At 41.7% G+C, this 15,767-nt stretch overlaps 1 protein-coding gene across 1 annotated transcript; it reads left to right on the forward strand.

The window, feature by feature from the left end:
- Positions 1–1,496: 1,496 nt before the first annotated feature.
- TMX1 (thioredoxin related transmembrane protein 1) lies at positions 1,497–12,934 on the forward strand. Its single transcript, XM_063290596.1, has 8 exons — positions 1,497–1,725; positions 3,546–3,661; positions 4,747–4,792; positions 6,868–6,996; positions 8,999–9,044; positions 9,136–9,237; positions 9,324–9,393; positions 11,194–12,934. The coding sequence occupies exons 1-8, from the start codon at positions 1,532–1,534 to the stop codon at positions 11,361–11,363; spliced, it is 873 nt and encodes a 290-aa protein (XP_063146666.1). The 5' UTR covers positions 1,497–1,531; the 3' UTR covers positions 11,364–12,934.
- The last annotated feature ends 2,833 nt before the right edge of the window (positions 12,935–15,767 follow it).

Raw genomic sequence — 15,767 nt, forward strand, 5'->3', positions numbered from 1 at the left:
TTTGTAGCATGCTATTTCTGCATTCTAACTAAACTCTCTACCTACCAATATGAAACTCAGCATCTGAAGATGGACTTTTGGGTGGAGTGCCCAATTAAATGTGTCTCATTCAGACTAATCTGTTAGACTGGGTTTAAGTAAAGTTACTTTTTCATCACCTTCATAGCTGCAAACAGTCAGCTATGAGGCAGTTGCTAAGCAAGAACTACCTGTAGTGGCAAATGATTCTTTAGTCCAAGTTACTTATATCTTGCTTTGTTCCATTTATCCTCTCATTAGACTGAGTGATGATGTGCCGTGAAGCAGAAAAATAAAGAAGTATGACTTGCAATGGCAGAGGTTTATTCCTTAATTTCTATCTTTTTTGGCCAAACTGTTTGCTATTGTTGGTAATGCTGTGTGTGTACAAACATTTTGGACTGACAGGTATGCTGCCCTATCATATCCAAGACCCACTTAGTTGTAATTACAGATTACATCAGTTTTAGGTTTATATTCACTTTAATCTTATTTCTGCTGGTCAATCTGTAACCCATCCAGAGTCAGGTATGACTAGGGTGGCATATAAGCTCAATTAATAACATAAAGGGCTCCCTAAAAGCCACATTGAGCAGATCAAATTGGTTAAAGACAGAAGAGCTGATTTGAAAGCTGGCAAAAGTAATAACCCTGACAAGGAATGGAACGGGATTTTGCAAAATTTCCAACTTTCTGGCTGATTACACCCCATCTTTCCACCCCTCTTTGATCCAAAGCTGCCTGCCTGAAAGTTGTCCAGATAAATTGGACTGAACATCACCTATCTCAGGCAAGCATGCTCAGGAGGTGAAGTATTCCAGTTTATTTATTTATTTATATTTATTTATTACTCACATTTCTATTACCCCACATCTCCCCCCAAGAGGGGGACTCTGAACTCAGTTCATTCAGAGCAGAGGTTTTGAAACACTGTGTTCTGTGGAACATCAGGATCCTCCAGTTAAGTTGAAGGTCCTACGGTCAGGAGAAGGAATTTGGGTGGATTCTTGCAGCCATTCCATTTCACTAGCCATAACCAAGCAAAAGTACCCTATCTAATAAAAAATAAAAATAAATCTATTAATGAAGAAATGATGTCATGCCTAACATTTAATAAAGAAAGAACACGGGAAAGAACGTGTATTTCATTATTCCTTTTTACAAAGAAATCGTCACGGCGGTTCCTGATTCATTTTATCTATCCACTGCGGGAGCTCCGCCGTCTTGAAAATTCCGCGAAACGCTGACGTCGAACTCGTCCAACTGAGAAAGCCGCTCCAAAGCAGGGGAGGGACGGAGGGGGCGGGGGCGAACTGAGCAAGCTGTGATTGGCTCGCTGCGGAACAGTTCTCCAATCAATTAGAGATGGGAGGAAGGACTACCAGCCGCCTCGGGCAGCGGAAGCGAGAAACCGCACGCATGCCCGGTCTCTTCCCAGGGGTGACTCGCCCCTTTTCCCGGCATTCTCTCTGATTTGTTTCCTGGCGCCCAGCCAAGCCGGAAGTGGCCCAAGATGGTGGCGGTCGTTAGTCCCCTTCGTGCCTCCTCAGCGAAGCCGGCCTGGGTAGCGGCGGCGGCGGCGGCGGGGTTGCTGCTGGTGCTGCTGCTGATAGGGCCGGGACCTGCGTTGGCCGGGCGGAATCAAGTCAAAGTGCTGACTGACGGAGCGTGGCAGGAACTGCTGCAGGGCGAGTGGATGGTGGAATTGTGAGTCCTCGCGGGCGGAGGAGCAGCTCTTTTCCCAGAAGTACCCGGGGAACCGTAGGATTGGGAGGGACCACAATGACCAACTAGTCCCACCTTCAAGAAAGAGGACTGTGCACCTGCTCAGGGGTACTCCGCTCCGCCCTTCGCCAGTCCCCTTCGCCCAGTTCACTCGCCAGTCTTGGGAAGAGAGGATGCCTTGACCTTCCTATCTCTTCCTTGGGGCCGCCCATCTAACTCTCGAGGGCAGTGTTTGTCAGCCATGGCTACTTTAAGATGTGTGGACTTCAACTCCCAGAATTCCCCAGCCAGCATCTTAAAGTTGCCAGGGTCGACAAACACCGCTCGAGGGGAATTTTGCATCCTTGATTTGGTGACCCTTTGGGGGAGGGGAGTTTCTACCCAGTATAAACCATTATGCCCGGGTGGGAGGAGCTCCACTAACTGTTTCGAGCCAGCCGCTGTTCTGCGGAACTGGAAGCAGGAGCACGTGGTTCTGGCTTTTGAATGAACAAAAAATGAGTAGGCCAAGACTGAAGTGCCGGTCGCAGTCTTTCTCCCACCCAGCACCTCCCAGTGTGCTGCATCCTAACTGCCCTGTTTTCCCCATGCCCCTGCTCCTTTGTTCAGTGCAGTATATCCCACTGGTCTGTTTGTGTCCCCATCACATTTTCTCCCTCCCCTCAGCCACTGCCACTGGACTGGCTTGTGCAAGTCTAGGCGGTTAGGAACAGGAGTCCCTGCCGCCTGCATCCCCGCCCTGCTCTCAATGGCTTCTGCCTGGAGCAAAACAGCTCCAGTTTGTTCCATGCATGGACCAGAACATGAGTGTTTTGGTTGGGCACAGATCGCCTAAAACCAGCTGTTCTGTGCATGGAACAGTTAATGTATGAAACATTTTGCACATCTCTAGCATTTGGTTGTTGAGATGCTCCATTCAAGGGCATTTTGTCTCCTCTTACTGAATTATTTTAGTTATTAAGGTTAATGTTCCCATGAATGAATTGTCACATGAAGCAAGATAACGTAATAAAACAATTCTGTGTGTCATAGAATCCGGTGAAGTTGATCAAGGTTTTATGAATGCAAGCTACTTTATATTACTGAGTTAGAACCTCAGTGGTTTCTTTACTCCAGAGTATCACCTCTGGCTGGCAGTAGCTGTTGAAATTCTTGGGCAAAGAGGCTTTTTCTAGCCACCACAACTTCACATTCTTTGAGTTAGATATGCCAAGGAATGAGCTAGGAACATTTTGTGTGCAGGGCATATGCTCTTCCCTTGAAATTTAGCCTCTTTTAATCTTGAATATTTCTTACATTGTATCCGGTTTTGCTCTACAATACTCTCTTTTGTCATACCATAAGGTAGCCAATATAGAGTGCCTTTCAGATGTTTTGGACTATAGTTTCCATAAATCACATTAGCAGTATACTAATATACATTATGAGAGCCAGTTTGGTGTAGTGGTTAAGGCCTCGTACTAAAAACTGGAAAACCATGAGTTCTAATCCTGCCATAGGCATGAAAGCCAGCTGGGTGACCTTGGGCCAGTCACTTTCTCTCAGCCCTAGGAAGGAGGCAACGGCAAAGCATTTCTGAAAAACCTTGCCAAGAAAACTGCAGGGACTTGTCCAGGCAGTCTCCGAGAATCGGACATGATTGAATGGATTAAAATATAAACACACGCACGTAGACACACACGCACAATATACAGGAAGTATATACTCCAAAACACCTGCAGTTTTTTTACTCTCAACTATAGAAAGAAAGGTTTTTTTTTTTATTCTGTATAACAGTTGGTTACATAACATTTATTTTTCAGCTATGCTCCTTGGTGTCCGGCCTGTCAGAATTTACAGCCAGAATGGGAAAGCTTTGCCGAATGGGGAGAGGATCTTGAAGTGAACATTGCCAAAGTCGATGTAACAGAGCAGCCAGGTAAGTTGTTCTTCTATTGTGAATAGAATAATACGTTTCATTATTTTAGAGTACGTTATGCACAGTTGCAAGGTTTTTCTCCAACCTGAAATTTGCTTTCAGTGCTAAATGCAATTTGTATGTAGTCTCAGGCATTTTCCATCAGATAAATTCAAACTTATGTTCTGAGGATTTCTGATAGTGCTTCAGGATCTTTTTGGGAATTCCTTAGTGAGAAGTTAAATTAATGTTGAAAACGCTTTCAGGAGATCCATTTGGACTACTAGTGTCCTTGCACTGGCGACACTTCAGTGTAGACAAAGTAAGATAATGAATTCATTCCTCTGAGTCCTCTGCTTAGTTGATAAACTGATAAGGAAAGTTTTTTTGAACAAAAGAAGTCCTATAATCAGATACATAATTTCAGTAGTGAGGTTTGTAAGTGGAAAGTTTTCCATTCAAAATCATTCCTCTTTCATGAACTATGTAGCTGGAGCAAATTACATGAAATTAGGGAAGCTATTCACTCCCAGTTTTATTTGTGGTATGGAAACAATAACAATTGTTGGTTTGCTGAAACCTTATGTTTGCTGCTATTGTTACAACTTTAAAGTTAGCAAGCTGTGTGTTGGGAAAATTGAATAACGTAATAGTTTGGTAACTAAATAGTTTAATAGCTTATTGTAAGCTGAATAGTTTCATGGCTGATAACATGCTTGAAAAATGAAACATTAGCTTCACCAACTGGAAAGATCTGACCAATTCCATTTTTGTCTGCCTGTTGAATTTTTAACATAAATAACATATCTAACTAATAATAATAGATGAGAAATGGATGGTTTTTACTGACCAAGGAATGACAGTTCTGGATATGGCTGTTGGTAATATTTATATTGTTTGTAGGATGCTGGTGATGGGATGGGATGGTCTTGAATAATGTTACTTGTAACCTTTGCCTCTTTAAAAAAGTCATCTGCAATTGTATGCATAATTAGAATGAGGAAACTTAACTTGAGCAAAGTCAATGTATTTGTGACTGATTACCTTGAGATATACAGTATCTACTGAACTCTTGATCTTCATTTTGTCTCTGGATCATTATACAGGACTAAGTGGAAGGTTTGTCATAACAGCACTTCCCACCATTTACCAGTAAGTGCTTTAAAACCTATTGAGATGCCATAACTCCTGAGGTTTTTATGTCAAAAGCAAAATAGGAAAATATAACAACTCTCATTTTTCTATTGTAGTAGTTCCGAACTTCAGTGGATGCAGCTGTCTGAAGAATGATAAAAGACCTGGCATTTAAAATCATTAAGGGAATCAAATCTGTAAAGTAGTACTTGTTAAATTCTATTTTGTCCTCAAAACATAGAAATAGATTGATACTTAATCAGCTTTTCCTGTTAGCAGTAAATGACAGAGGTTTCTCTTCCATCGTAGAGGGCTCTTGCAGAAATGATGACAGATTTATAATTTTAACTGCGTTTTTGTCCCTTAATCAGTCAAGGCTAAATCACAACAATGTCCCACTGAAACCTTTGGGATCAGTTAGTTTGTTTTAATACAGTTTCATAACTAAATGGATCAGGGTTGTTGATGGAAGTATGTATTTATCAAACTTGTATGCTGTGCAGCTCATAACAAGGACATTACAATAAAACCAATTAAAAGGAAGATAACAGATGGCAAGAATGACAGTCCGGATGGAAACGAGAGAAGGGGTCTCGCTGTCCCTCAGTGTCTTTGCACAAGGCTAACTTGCAAAATAAAACAAGGGGAAACAAGCAATTAAAGGAAAGATCTTGAGACATAATTAAAACAAGCCATAACTCAAGACTGAAAACAAAATCAAACAAAATCATAACCCTGTCTTCCTCATCCTGATGCCTTCTGGCTGACTGAGGATGAATAGTATAAGATATAGGGCATCTGAAAACATTGTATCAGCTAATCCTATTAAGGTAAATTAATGAACTTCTTGATATGCAAGCTGTAGAGGACAGTGGGACCCCTAGAATCGAAAGCTGGAATCTCAAACCTCCCTTCCCAGAAACTCTCTGGGTCTCAACAGTTTGTCCTTGCCTACTGGTTTGGGGTAGTGGCTTGGAAGCTCCCACTGTTGCTTTCTGTTTTCTGGGCAGCGATTCATCTGATGTTCTCCCACTTACCCTCATAACCTGCGGTGCCTCACCTGGCACTTAAAATATCAAAATAAAAGAGAATTTTTGTAATGCTACTTCCTGGATATATGATATAGAGGTTTGCCCCCGTGAAATAGGCCAGTTTTGCAAGAGGTAACAGATCTTGCCTGTTATTTATTATTATTAAAAAAAATGAGGCTAGAGATGGTTAAAAAAAATTAGCAAGAGGTAACAGATCTTGCCTGTTATTTATTATTATTAAAAAAAATGAGGCTAGAGATGGTTAAAAAAAATTAGAACAGATCTGGAAAAGACTATGGAGAAGACACACACACACACACACACACACACCCACCCCCGGAGATATAATTTAAGGCTGACGTAAAGCTTAGTTTCCAAACTCAGAATAATAAGAAAATTAGGCAATGAGGCTCGACTTAGCACAACACAGAACTGGAATTAAACCTAGTGCAGTGTCTAGCTAAATGTTTTTACTTTTACTTTACTTTTACTTTATTTTACTGAAATAGCAAATTTTTGAAGCAAAAGTTGCTCTGCTTCAATTACCTGGGCTACTTCATCATGCTTGCCATCTCTTTTTCCTTTATTTTTTATGTTTTATTGTAATTTCTTTGTTTGATTGTGCTGAACTGCCCAGAGTCATTGAGAGTCAGGCAGCATACAAGTTTAATAAATTATTATTATTATTATCATCATCATCATCATCACTTCTAACTTTGGGGGAAGATTCCACTTTAATCAGAGGCTCCTGCGAGATGGTAAACCCCACTGTTTTCTAACCTTGGTACACATAGGTATGCCCTTTGTTTTTAAAAGGCCCAAACTTTCCTATCTCCAGTGGAGGGAGATGCTGGGTTAATTTGACTCTGGAGATGACCAAGGCCTTGTTTCACTTGAGGGAATGTGGATTGAGAGTCTGTCTAGCAGATAGACTGCACTCGACACAGGTGTATTGGGCTGAGCATGGTAATTCATCAGATAACCTTCTCTCTACAGTGTTGCTACGTGAGAAGTTATTTTATGAGAATTTTAATTGATTGACGTGGCTCTTATTTTGGACAGTTGTAAAGATGGAGAATTTAGACGGTACCAAGGTCCCCGAACTAAAAGTGACTTTATCAATTTCATCAGTGAACAAGAATGGAAGTCTGTTGAGCCTGTCTCTTCATGGCTTGGACCATCTTCATTTCTGTAAGTGTCAGCAGAAATCTTTCTGCTCCCTAGTAGGCTTGGGCAACAATGAAATGCCAAAGCTTGAATTCTGAATTTGTTTGTTTGTTTGTTTTATTTATCAAATTTCGTCACCGCCAATCTCCCTCAAGATGAATCCAGTTAATTTACAAGTCGCCTGGAAAACTTTTAACACCAGCTACTCTGTGTGTGTGTGTGTGTGTGTGTGTGTTTGTTTCCTGCCATGCTTAATCATTTATGAAGCTGGTATCAGGTTAAGGCCTGAACTAATGATTTCTGAAAACAGCAACAGTCTCGACTGAGTCTAGTTATTTTGCTTTCATTCTTTTCCTTTAAGAAGCTTAGGGTAACAAGATAGGTCATACCTAATTGTTTCACTTTATTCTGTAGTGGTCCACCACCACCTCATGTGCTGGGTCCAGTTATGAGCACCTCACTTTAAAAGGATTCAGGCAAATTGCAATAGGTTCAGAGAAAGACAAAGCCAATGAGAATGATCAGGGGCCTAGAAATCCTTTGAAGAGAACTTAAAGGAATTGGGTGTTGAATGTTTTAACAGCTTTAAGAGGAAAAGATGGAAGTTGAATGTTTTGAAGGGTACACTATGTCCAAGCCCTCAGTGTATTAAGTAAGTAATTCTATAAAGGACATAAATTTAATTGGCTATGACTTGTTTGTATCAAACCCATGCTGCCTCTTATTACAGGTAGTCCTCACTTAACAGCTATTCGTTCAGTGACAGTTCAGACTTACAACGGTGTTGAAAAAAACGACTTATGACCAGTTCTCACACTTACGACTATTGCAGCATCCCCACAGTCACATGATCATGATTTGGGTGCTTGGCAACTGGTTCACATTTATGACTGTCACAGCATCCTGTGGTCACGTGATTGCCATTTTCGACCTTCCCGGCTGGCTTCTGGCAAGCAAAATCAATGGGCAGCTGCGTGATTTGCTTCATGACCACGTGAATCACTTAGTACCCACAGTGATTCACTTAACAACTGCCACTAAAAAGGTTGTGAAATTGGGCAGGGTTCACTTAATGACCGCTTCACTTAGCAACCCAAATTCTGGTCCCAGTTGTGGTGGTTAAGCGAGAACTACCTGTAATTATTGCATTCCTATCCAAGGACTCACAAATATGCTGTTTAATAATCTGTCTGAGGATCCTGCCTGGTGTAAACATCAAGCTGACATGTCTTTAATGTCCTATGTTGCCTTCCTCCCCTTGTTTGAAGATAGGGGCATTTGCCCTCCTGCAGTCTTTTGGGATGGGACCCCATCAATTCTCCAGGAACGCTGCGAGTACCTTTGTCAGTTCTTTCCATGCCAAGAATGTAATTCATCTGGCCTTGGAGACTTGAGTTCTTTTAAATCTTTCTCCTTGTTTATCTGAATTGCTGCTCCATTCCACTAGTGGCACAGTGATGGGCAGCAAAGGCTTTGTTTCCCTTCTGAGATAAAACAGACATACAATGTTAGTTAAGGTAGTCTGCCTTTTCTCTTTTACCTGCCTTCTCTCTTTCATCTCCTTCTCCTCATAACAGACTTAGAACCTATCATTTCTGGCATACCCCAGCCCCGTTTTGTTGTTGTTGTTTTGGGCATTTCTTGCAAGCCTCAGCTGATTGCATGACAACCATATTTCCTCCTCTGATTATAGGCCTCCTTATTTTTCCTACGCAGGCCCTTCTTTCCTTTTCAGCATTTCAGAAAGCGCTGCGTGTTTCTACATTGATCTCTTTAGATGTCTTCCACTTTTTCTTCTAATAGAATCATTTACAATTGGGTTTTGGTTGTAGCTGAACATGGGAATTGATTCTGTTGCAGTCAAATGGAAATTGCATGTGCAACTTTAATAGAAGTTGAACACTGAATCCCAAATGGACTGCTTAGAATCACTGAAATCCACTGAAAGGTCCTTAATTGTAGATGTTATTTTTGCCTCTTTGACTGTAGTATTACCCTTTATTTTATTTCCTGTGCTTCTTTGCAGGATGAGCAGCATGTCTGCCCTGTTTCAGCTTTCCATGTGGATTAGGGTATGTGCCACATCTTCCTCTAAGTCAGATGGCAGATTGGATCTGATCTGCTATCCCAGCTGATTCTCAAGTTTGTTTTCCTCCCTTTCAGCACTGTCACAATTACTTCACAGAAAATCTTGGCATACCGAACTGGGGATCCTATGCAATTTTTGCGTTTGTAACTTTGTTTTCGGGGTTGCTGCTAGGGCTTGTAAGTAAGCATTTCTTTTTGTACTCAATTAAAAGGAGAAGGTAAAGCCTGAATGCAGTACTGAAGAACATTGGTTTTCTTTTCAGATCATGGTGTTTCTGGCTGATTGTGTGTGTCCCTCTAAAAAGCAAAGGCCACAGCAGCATCCTTATCAGAGTAAGTACATTGCATGCCCTAAGTGCATTTTTTCTCAGAGTGAAACAAGAAAAGGGAGCTTTAAGCAGTGAGCCAGTCTTGAAATTATCACCTTGTGGTGATGGAATTCTTTCTTCATGTGGTTTCATTTTTCATTTTATTTTCCTGCTAGTTGGAGTGTATGTCCTCTAACCTCACAAAGCCTAGGTATGTCCCCCAAGCTTCCCAAAAGTTGAATAATATGAAGAGAAATTATAAAACACATGAGGAATTAAACTACCTGTTAATTAAACAGTGACACTTACTGTTTTTTTTTCCTAGCCCTGCCCACTTTCAGCAACACCACTCACTGGTCAAGTGGAGCTTTCCGCTCTGCCCTAGATCTTACTCCTAAAGCAGCAACAATTGAGGGAGGCAGACTCTGTTGCTTTGTCTGCAAGGAGATAGAGGTGCTATTGTGTCTGGTTGGGCCTTTTAAATAACTGTAAGGATTCAGCAAGAGCCACAGAGGGCTTCTGATTTTGTCTGAAGGTGCATTAATGAAAGAGTGATGAGGAGGGAACCCTTTCACCCAAGTTTGATACAAATAAACCATTCTTTCTGGTCCTAGGGAGGTTATGCAACTTAAACAATGATCCTCTGTGGCGTAACGCCCATATTCCTCACACAGTAGAATACAAAGTCAGAGAAGGAGTAACAACATTCCCTTGGGAGGGACCCAACTGGAAGGCAAAATTTATAGCACGTGTCAGTCCTATAGATAAGTTTCACCTCTCCAGGAAATCATGAGATGGCTTAGCAAGCAGCTCTTCCCCACCCCTCATCTTCAGGATTGGGACATGCTGCCTGGCTTTATAAAACCCATGTCAAAATCTTACCCATGCAATGGTTTGAATCGTGACTTGCTGTTTTGTTCATTGGCAGAAGTGAGAGGAAGTAATTACTTTATTTCTTAGATTTGTATCTTGCTTTTCCTCCAAGAGTTCACCATGGGTTACTTGGGAATCTCTCTTAATTTTACCTACATATCAAACTGCAGGAATTAGGTCATGGACCAAAGACACCCAATCCATAGTTCAAGGTGGATTTGAACCCTGGTTATGCTCTAGCAACTTAACTATTAGAGCAACTGCCTCTCTAGGGCCACAAGTATGTATTTTCCCCCTCTTGTTCACAGAAGGGAAAGAAAGCCATTTTTGCCATCTCCCCCTTTATAACCTTAGCACCTCTCCTGTGCTATTCCAGGGGTCACCCGACCCTCCAGTTCTAGAGTAATTATACAAAATCGCAGAAGGAAATGAATGAAAATTGATTCTGTCCTCAAACCATTTTTGACAGTGAAAATATCCTATGAGTGGACTTCCGCTGTCATGAATTTAAAACCAAATTAATGTTTATGCAGTGCTTTAAAAACACTTAAGGAATTCTGGAAGTGCTAGGCATTATTGTTTGCTCCGTTCTACGTGACTTCTGCAGAACTGGAATGTGCCCTCTGCATTAATGAAGCTAAAATCCCACACAATTTTTTTTTTTTTTTTAAGATTATTGTTTCTACAAACTGGGGCTCCTGAATTAGTTGGATTGTTGCCTCCACGATCCTAACCTAAGGTTTGCTACTTGAGATTAATAATAAGTGCAGCCCACCCCTTTTGTTAAAAGTGGGCAGCATGATTTCTGGGAACTCCAGGGATGCAGTTGAAGAGATTTGGCGGGGCGGGTGGGGGAGTGGTCACCTGCATACTGCATGTGCAGATTGTTCATCCTGCTTCTTCCGCATCTAAACAGATGAATGGCAATGCTGGGTGTCCTTCCCTTTTTTAGAAAACCTACTGGAACCTGCTCAGCATTTGAAAAAAAAAAGTGAAGGGCCTGATGGAGTCAATCTTCTTGATGATGGAATGGACCATGGAGAGCCGAGGTGCCCTGTCCCTTCACCGAACCCTGTGAGACAGCGTGTCATGAAACCTGCTTCCGAAGCAGAACAGTCATAGCTCTCACCAGCCGGCTCACCTTCTGGAGTTCCTGAGTGGATAACTGTTGTCCAGATATGCAGATGGGCAGGGGAGGTAGGGAAGTCCTCCTCTTCCACCTCCCAAGAGAACTGAGACTCAGAATCGTTTTGAGGTGGCGAAAAACTGTTTCTGAATCTTTCAGTGGGACAAGTTTAAAGCATGGTGATGGACGTGCTTTATGTGTCTCCCTGGGACAGGTCTGGGAGGTGCGAAGGGTTAATTTGCCTATGGGGCAGTGAACTCCAGAATTTGGATGAGTTCACAGGAACCAGTCTGCAGTGCTGGATAGCATTGGGCCCAAAAGCTGATGATCCTTCCTGCAGAAGCCTTTCTCTCCAGGTAGAAGTAACCTAGGAGGAAAAAGCTTTCTTCTGTACTTGTTTGGATCCCAACTCAAGGGGCTGCTTCTTGGCTTGCTTTTACAGGTGCAAAAAAACCCCCCAAAAAACAAAAACAAAAAGCCTTTTTTCATTCTGACTGATAATAAAAAAACGATCTAGCTAATTTTGGACTCCCTGGACGATTTGAGGCCTGGGATTTTTGAATAGCAGCTGATTCTCCCAAATGCTTGGATCCTGTGGCAAGAGTTTTTTGTTTTTGTTTTTTCAAAAATTGCTTGTTCTATGAGCTTGTTATGTCAGAGACTATTGTTCAAAAGTGAAAGAGCCCAAAGTAGCCCTTTTGCCTAGTCTGAACACTAGTGTGGTACATTGTCCCCCACCCGATCCTCAATATTGGATTTTCTCCTCTTCGTGTGGTAGTTTTCCTCACTTCCCCTTTTGTATCTCCTGTTTGTCGTACCAGATTGATGGAGATGCCATATTCCAAACTTTGCCCAACAGTGTTGCTTGGTTGGCACATCAAACTTCATAGGCAACTAATTGGCAAGAAAAATAAGTAATCATGTAGAGTTAGTTTAGTTATCTTGTTACTTATTCTTAATAGCTTAAAGACTAAGGCTTAGAGCTTCATTAGAGATTCCTGGAGGGCGGGATGCCATTGTTAGCCTAGTTTCCAATTTCTTTCCCTGGTGGAATTTTCTGTTTAGATCTTTGAATGAAATTTCATTTTTATCAGTATTTCAGGACAACGGATTCTTGCAGCAGCTTCTGTCAGCATCGCACAAAGCCAAGAAATTCCATCAGCTCTCATTTTTTCATGTACTGTATTTCCATTCCTCTTAGTTCTGTTTCCTAAGGCACAACGTTCTCAGAAAGGTTTCTGATACTAGCTTTTTTTTTTTTTTTTTTTTGCACTCCAGAAAGTCACTTTAAGGACGTTTCAGCTTAATGAAAAATACTGCTTAAGGAGGAAGACTCAAGGGTCATTTGACATGGCTGGCTAGCCTGCCTTAGCCACCTGTTTCTTTGACAAATCACAGGTTTTCTTGATAAGTTTGAAAAGTTTTAGAAAAATAGGATATTTCCCTGCAAAGGCAATAGTATATGACTTTAGCTGATAATAGTAGGATACAGTGCAGTTGGGATAGTATGAAGCAGGCTTAGAGCAGTTTGGTTTTGTATCAAAGTATCTCTTTTTCCCTCCTTAAAGCTTCCGTTACAGTCTCATGAAGAACAGAATTTATCTGCCATTTTCTACTTTGTCACCTTTTTCTGAACCCTGCCCAAGAGCTTTGATGTATATAACGGGGAATTCAGAGACCACAGTGTTGCTTGATTTTCTATTGGCATTTTCTGTCTGTGCAAAAAAATATTTCATGTTTTCTTGCTAAGGCAGATGCTGGCCAGTAAGCAGCCGTCTTCTCCCCTGCCTGCTTGTGGTTTTCCTGTTTCCCTAAATGGTCTTCCAGCCGTTCGGAATCAGGTTCTTTGGCTCTCTATGTGAGTTTGCCTTTGCCACAGAGAATTGGCTCAGTTAACATTTCTTCCTCTCTACCCCAGCTGCGGTATGAATTTTTCAGAATGTTTTGAAAAGTGTCTTGTTTGTGTTCAGCTCCCGAGACAAGGATATGCAAAGAGGTTGCTCTGTTTGTCAGTTCGTCTTAAATTTAACCAAGTCTGATTGAAACCAGCTTCTCAGGCCCCAGTTCTTGCTGCTTTACATTGGCCACATACTGGCAAGTGGGGCTTCTGTGCCGAAGCATTGAAATTGATGCATATTTGCTCTAACCTGAGTCAGCAGGCGTCCTGGAAAGCAGCCTAGCTTCATTCTTGGGGGGGAAAGGATTGTGCACTCCAATCTACGGGAAATTGCTACTAACCTCCACTGGCTTTCCTGCTAGCCACTCATCCTCGGAAGCTGCTGTTGCTCCTAAGAACCCCTTCGGTTTCCTTGAAATGGAAATATTTCTCCTCCCTGCAGACAAAAATCTGGATTTTATTGCTGAGTTACTCTCCCAGGCATGGTCAGCACATCCTCCACTGAAAGAACCGTTCAAGCAAAATAAATTGTCACATGATGGAGGGATAGGTTCTAAGCCTACCTGTTCTTGGCTGCACTCTCTTCTTGCAAGGAATTGTCTTTTTACAGAGCAGGCTAAGCATATGCAATCTAAAGTCAGAAAATTCTTTCTTAGAGCTTTTTGTGGGCTGGCAGTTAAGTAACCCTGAATACACATTGAGCTATGCAGGAGAGGAAGGGTGAGATGGGGGTCACATCTGAGGACTCTGCTGTGCTGAAGGAATTATTCTTCATCAGCTCACTCTTGACATAAGCCAGTTTAGAGAGAGACTAGCAGCCCCTTGTTACTTGTCCAAGGATGTAAGAACTAAAGCATGTTCAGTATTCAGCTGTTCAGCTGATGTGTTCATTATAATTGGTGTTTTTTGTCCTCTTAAGGAAGCATTTCCAAGTAATAAAGTTATCTCCACGTCTGGACCTTTATTTATTTGTAGCTTGATTGTTCTTTAAGGGTCACCCTTAGTATCCTCAGTTGGAGAATCCCAAATGTAGCAGAGCGACTTTGGAACAGGTCGCCTTTTGCTTTGACACAATTAGCAGTGAAATGGCCCAAAGCTGCTCTTGAGCAATAATATGAATATGAACCAATTCTGTAGTTGCTGAATTACAATAATCCTTTGATTGTTATTCCACTTATTTCTTGGAGTTAAAAAAAAAAATCACCAATGTCAAAAATAATTGAAAGGCAGGCAATGCACATAGGTTGTCTGTTTGAAACCCTTTTTTAAAAACTCTGCTTTCTGTCTGAAAAGGTTCCCAAAGCCACCAAGAATGGTGGTAATGATGAAGGAGACCTCATGGGGCAATGTGGGAAACCAAGATGCAACTTGTGTGGTTAGAAAGTGTCTTGGGTGCCTTTCCACAAACTCCCCACCCACTAAGTTTATTGTGCAACTCTCAAAAGCAGCTGTTTCTTTTTTCCAGGATTATACTGCAGCTGCAGAAAAAAGCCATGTACTCTAAAGCATATTTTCTGAATCGTTTCCAAAGTGATGCACTGTTAACCATGTCAGTAATCATATGATTCCTCATTTGCAGTATAAGTTCTGGTTCAGTTTCTATCTATTGAGATAAAGTATACCGTGCAGATTTTCTGCACTGACTTGGCCCATTTTATTTCCAACTTCCCCTTGTTTATTTCCTTTTTCTTTTGAAATTTCCTGTTTAGTGAAATGTGTGCAGGGTGGTTTGCCGTTGCCTTCCCCAGTCATTGCCTTCCCCAGCAAGCTGGGTACTCATTTTACTGACCTCGGAAGGATGGAAGGCTGAATCGAGTCGACCTGAGCCGGCTACTCGAGAATCCAGCTTCCTCTGGGATCGAACTCGGGTTGTGGGGAGAGTTTTGGTTGCAGTACTGCTGCCTACCACTCTGCGCCACACGAGGCATAGGAAAAGTGAAATGTTACTGTTAGTAAATTGCCATATAAGTGTGTATACACGCACACACATGTGGACACACATACATAGACACACTTATACAGTACTTCGTACCAATTGAAGCAAACAGGACTTGGTTTATGCATTGTGATTAGAGTTTCTAATTGGTTCAAGAGTTGTGTCACAGACTAGATCCTATCCACCACTGAGACTTAACACCAAAATAGCTTCCTGTCTGAAGAAATTTGTGGCCAGCTGTCCTGAGATTTGGGCTTAGTCTGCCTAGAAATTTAACTTTTTTGCTGTGAATGGAACATTATTTTTTAACCTAGTTTGAGGAGAGTTGAGATTGCCTGTTGACATGACATGTAAATATTTACTTCCCTGATGCTCTTTTTTCTCAGCACCTCCAGACGGGATTGAAGGCTTAGGTATCAGCATAGGTTCTACATCAAGCCATGACCTAGATTATTAGTTGTGTGAACCCAGCCATCGTAGCTCAAGAATCATGGTCATTGGGGCAGAACAGAATGCTCATTCTCAGTCTCCTTTCTGGAGTGCTATTGGGAGGCACATAAAGTACAG

The sequence above is a fragment of the Candoia aspera genome, chromosome 1, assembly GCF_035149785.1.
Source record: "Candoia aspera isolate rCanAsp1 chromosome 1, rCanAsp1.hap2, whole genome shotgun sequence".
Lineage (NCBI taxonomy): Eukaryota > Metazoa > Chordata > Lepidosauria > Squamata > Boidae > Candoia > Candoia aspera.